The 5,277-nt window shown below is 31.9% G+C and overlaps 1 protein-coding gene across 3 annotated transcripts; it reads right to left on the bottom strand.

The window, feature by feature from the left end:
- Positions 1 to 1,186: 1,186 nt before the first annotated feature.
- Positions 1,187 to 3,686, bottom strand: LOC125594129 (floral homeotic protein APETALA 2-like). 3 transcript variants are annotated; one of them, XM_048770445.1, is made up of 10 exons: positions 3,062 to 3,686; positions 2,932 to 2,957; positions 2,811 to 2,841; positions 2,596 to 2,683; positions 2,369 to 2,514; positions 2,231 to 2,275; positions 2,056 to 2,144; positions 1,854 to 1,951; positions 1,686 to 1,775; positions 1,187 to 1,587 (listed from the first exon to the last, which is right to left on the bottom strand). In XM_048770445.1, the coding sequence occupies exons 1-10, from the start codon at positions 3,517 to 3,519 to the stop codon at positions 1,360 to 1,362; spliced, it is 1,299 nt and encodes a 432-aa protein (XP_048626402.1). In that variant the 5' UTR covers positions 3,520 to 3,686; the 3' UTR covers positions 1,187 to 1,359. The 3 variants fall into 3 exon arrangements, with proteins under 3 accessions (XP_048626402.1, XP_048626404.1, XP_048626403.1); XM_048770447.1 differs by having other exon boundaries at positions 1,187 to 1,590; XM_048770446.1 differs by having other exon boundaries at positions 1,375 to 1,614.
- Positions 3,687 to 5,277: the final 1,591 nt, after the last annotated feature.

Consider the following 5,277-nt stretch of genomic DNA (forward strand, 5'->3'; position numbering starts at 1 on the left):
TATTTATGTGAATATATATTTTATTTTAAATCATTATAGTGGACGAAGAAAACTCCATAATTTGTACAACAAATTTTCTTAGATTCATCTTATCATACTCACCATTTTACCATTTTAATTATATAATTTTACATGAGCTTCTTCACCCTCCCCGGTTATTTTCTCTTTATTTATAACTACAATATAAAGTTATAAACTATATATATTATAAATTAATAATTTATTGACCCTTGAAGTCTAATGATTAAAAATAGAACATAATTCAATATAGATATATGATTCTATTAATAAATTAGCAATTATAAATTTGAAATTTCTAGAAATATCAAAAGTCATAGTTAATTATCTTCTAAATCTAAATGACATTTATTTCTAATTTTTTTTGGATGAGAATATTTTGGCTTAGGTGGATAGTTCCAAAAGCCTTGAATTTAGTCCCTTTTATATAGTAGGATATTTCTAAAAAAAATATTTTATTACTATAAAATCTGTCAATAATAATCTGCTTAATTTGATGAAAGATAGATGTTGTCTGATGGAAGTGGATAAATATATTTTGACTAAACCCAACTGTTCTTTACGACTTTTTTTGTAACCGTTAAAGATTACCGTACCTTTTCACAGATTGTTTACAGCTGCTTGGTGAGTTGAATCCCAATTTAATGTGTTCAACTTGTAGGATTTTATGGTTACAAAAGTGAACTTAAAAGTATTTTATGATTTGATTTCTTCTCAGTCAGCTCTCTCAAACAGATGGAGCAAAAGGAAATCCCACCAAACAAGTTTTCTATAGAATAATGGAAAAGTATATATTTTAAATAACTAGATATGTTGTGTGAAACAATATTTCACATCTGGATGTTATTGGGTGAAAAGTTTGAAAGACGATAGAAATAAGATGAAGATTAAAGGACTAAAAATAGCTGGAGATATAAATTGAATATTGATATGACAGAGGAATGATAAAACAAGTTAGGACTGAACATAGATGTAGATAGGCGCAGGCAACATATAAAGCAGTAACGTTTTAAATTCTTTTAATAAAAGTATCGAGAAGAAACAACAAAAGACAACTCATTGACAAAACTCTTTTCAATCTTTTTAGTCAGAACATCTAAAATAACACAATTATCCAATTCCCATATATCCAAGCATTATGTGAACTTATGTAATACATATTACCAGATCGAGGAAAAATTAATTCGATTTAAGTTCCTGAGAAATTTTCTTAGCCTAATATAACAAGACGTTGAAAGAGAAATGAACAAACGAAAAGCCGATAATTAATTTAATGACCAAGAACATATGAGACTTTAAAGGTACATTTTACCCTGAAATTGTTTCTTGTAAGTTAAAGATTCAAGGTCTCATGAGAGGAGGTTGGAAGCCATTGGTCTGCAGCCAATTCTGATGAGAAGTAGGAGTAGAATTAAAAATCTGATTGTGATTATGAGGAGAGAATCCTGATGATGCTGCAGCATTTGCCAACACTTGGTTCGCGGTGGTCCGACCTTCAAACTGGTGGTTCTCGGTCACCGGAAACAGCGAGAATCCTCCTCCGCGGTGAATGTTACTGCTGCCCGGAAACTACTTTACACCACACATACAAAATTGCTGTTATAAAAGCATAACCAACTGAAATTTAAACAAAATGGGTGCTTATTGTTGTGTCTTTTTTTACTCACTTGGTGAACAGAATTGGGGATATAGTTAACCATTCCGGTTTGACCTAATCCGAGAATCTCATTAGAGTGGAGGGAATCTTGTTGGTTCATCTAAATAAAAAGAAATGTCTTTAACAAAAGAATATAATAAAAGGTTAAAACATCGTTGATAAATTATTAAACCTTTACCTTGAGCCGCATATCTTGACCCTTATGCTTCGAATTAACCGAGTTTCCCAAACTCAAATCGAGGTTATGATCCTGTTGAATAGGATTCCCTGATGACTCTACACAAATTCAAAATCTTGAAAACAAGTTCTTCTAACCCACATAAGATATAATCCAGGACTAAAAGAAATATAAAACTATGAATCACAAGAACTGTTTTTACCGGCATTCAGTTCTTCGTCGTATATGCTTGAATCAAAGTTAGTCACAGCATCTTTGCCATTACATTTGATTGCAGCTTTATCATAAGCTCTGTAATATATTAAATTAAAAATATATTATAAGATTTAAATTTTCTAACAGTAAAGTGATGTGGAATCAAAGATGAAGACGTTTACCTAGCAGCCTCAACCTCGGTGTCGAACAAACCCAAATAAACATACCTAATATGAAGGATTCAAGAATCAAACCTCGTTAGAATAACAAATCTATTAGCATAATTATAAAAAACGAAGGGTTTTTATTAATGAAAGTACTTTTTGCCTAAGAATTGGCCCATTCGAGCTTCCCAGCGACCACACTTATGCAAAGTGACACCTCTATACTTCGAACTTCCTCGAGGGAACCCTGTGCTTTGTCGGCGAAGTACGTGCACGAACTCTTCCTTCGTTAAATTCGTCATCTACCAACAGGTTTAAGTTTTTTTTTACTTGTCAATCAATCAATTATAGATTGCATTGTTTTTTGGTTATAAAGGAGTTACCTGCTTCATGTCATTATCATAATCTTCGATGTTAAAATTGATATCAGCTTCTACCCCACGGAATTTAATAGCAGCTCTATCATATGCTCTACATAAGATAGTAAATGAAAATTAAAAATTATAGTATACGTCTTGCTTGTATATTTTAATTATTAGAGTCCATGGGAGAACTGTTGTCCAAGAAAAAAAAGAGTCTATGGGAGAAGAAAACATACCGAGCAGCTGCATGAGCAGTGTCAAATCCACCTATTCAGGGAAAAAATGATTTTATTTAAATAATTTAACATTTCAACAGCAAAAAGATGAAAAAAAAATCTGTCAAGAGAGTAAAATTACCTAAGTAAACCTGTTTGCCACAGTCCCTGAATTTCAGAGAAACATATGAAAAAACTTTATATTAAGATCTTTGAATATGATTGGTTACATCAAATTAAAAGATGAATTTTTTTTACTATAATTAAATTACCAAATATGAGACTCCCATCTTCCGGTTCGCCGGTAAAACGTAACGCCTCTATACTGAGAACTCCTTGACCTTGGGCCACGCCGGCTCTTTTTTAACGGCTGTGTCGGTTCCACCACCGCTCCAACAGTTGCGGGTTTACCTACCGATGATCCGGTAGCTAGATCCGACTGAGAAAACTGTACACCAAACCAGTGAGACCGAGGAAAGCCCGGCCCGGTACCACCACCACCGTTGTCTCCGACGCTAGATTCCATCTCCGGGAAGAACTGATGGGTGATAAGAGGGTTGTTGGGTCTGACCCGGTTAGGTTCATCGTCATCGGATCCATCTTCGATGACTACAGCAGATGAACTTGAGGTTGAGAAAGATCCGACCCGTTTACCCGGTGAAGAATAACAAAACTCTTCAGATTCTTCTTGTCTGACTGTTTGGTGTGGTGAGTCGTTTAGATCCCACATTTTTTTTTGTTCTAAACCTTTTCTTTCTTGTTTTTGATGTTTGAAGTTTCAAACTTCAATCCTCTCTCTGGTCTGATTCTCCTCAAGGTTGTAGTCTAACTAAGAGAGAGAAACCAAAGAAAGAGCTAGAGAGAGAGAGAGGTGTTTCAGAGTTTGCTTCTACGAAAGCTTTCATTTTTATCCCTTCCTTTAGAGCATCTCCAACCCACCTCTATTTCTACCTCTATAATAGCATTTAGAGGCAAAATCACTCCAACCCATCTCTATTTTTGCCTCTAAAATAGAGATTGCTATTTTCTCCTCTATTTATAGAGGAAGAAATAGCATTCCTCTATATTTTGCTCTATATGTAGAGATCTCTATTTTAGAGAAATACATTGGAGTAAAACCCAACTCTATTATAGAGTTCCTCTATTTTAGAGGTAAAAATAGAGAAATACATTGGAGATGGTCTTATATTTACCTCCAGTGCCCTTTCTTTCTCTCTCTCTCTCTCTCCACTTTTCTATAATATTATTCTCTCTCTAACCACTTGCTTTCTTTGGAAAAAAGATTATATTCGAAACAATTCCTCGTATTGGAGTTTCTTTATTTTCATATAAAAATATTTCCACTTTTATTATTATCTATGTATACAAATATCATCACTGATTAATCAAAGATTCCATTAATCTGTAATTTCATGTTTTAAGAAAGTAAAAGTAGGTCCACGGCTTGATTTTGCAAGCAATCTATAAAAGGTATTTTTTGCAAGAAAATGAATAATTTGATAGATTAATGAACCCACCCCACCACAAGTTTGCTAAAATTTGTATACTTTAGCTCTTGGCACAAAGCTTTTTCTTTGTTTTCTTTTCTTTTATGTATGAATAAAAGTTTAGCGGATACAAAGACAAATAGATCACGCATTAATCTATTTATGTTAATGGTGTATATTTATGTACAATAAATATGTGTTTTCATGATCTGGTAAATTAAAGTAGACGAAATATTAAGTTTGATACTAAATAGTATATATGTTTATTTATATGTTTATTTTTAGTGAAGTTCCAAAAACATGAAGCCAAGCAAGTAAAAAGTACTAATAATATTTATAGGTTCCCACTATAGATTATAGGGGTTGTTAGCTATAAAAAGTACTAATAATATTTATACTTTGTATATACTCCCTCTGTTTTTTATTGTAAGTAGTTTTAGATGAATGAACAAATATTAAGAAAGTTATTAATTTTTTCAAAAGTAGCATATGATATATAAATTAGGTGTAGTTAAGCCAATCATAAATAAGTATATATTATTTGATTGGTAACACTATACCCAATAAAAATAAAAATTACTTAAAATTATGAAAGGTACTTATATTTTGAAATAAACAAAATTTTTGTTTAAACTACTTACAATAAAAAAACAGAGGGATTATTGCTTAAGGCCTCATTGGTGTAAGTTTCTATTGCTATTAATAAAATACTTTGCCCAAACTTTTACTGTGTCTGAGACCATAAATTAGTTGATCGTTAACTATCTGTTTTCTTAAGGGGTTGTTACAACCAGAGGCTTGTTAGATATATAGGAAAATAAAATTATGTCCAACGTTTCATAAAACTCATTTATCAAGCTATACTAATTGTTTACTTGGTTATTTGACAATTTGTTCACATAATAACAAATCTATATAATCTTTTTATAACTAGTTCGTTTGATCAAAGTTTAGCAACATTTTTTTTAATTCAATTGTTATTTACAAACGAGTAGTTCTCA

This window comes from Brassica napus, assembly GCF_020379485.1.
Source record: "Brassica napus cultivar Da-Ae chromosome A3 unlocalized genomic scaffold, Da-Ae chrA03_Random_16, whole genome shotgun sequence".
NCBI lineage: Eukaryota > Viridiplantae > Streptophyta > Magnoliopsida > Brassicales > Brassicaceae > Brassica > Brassica napus.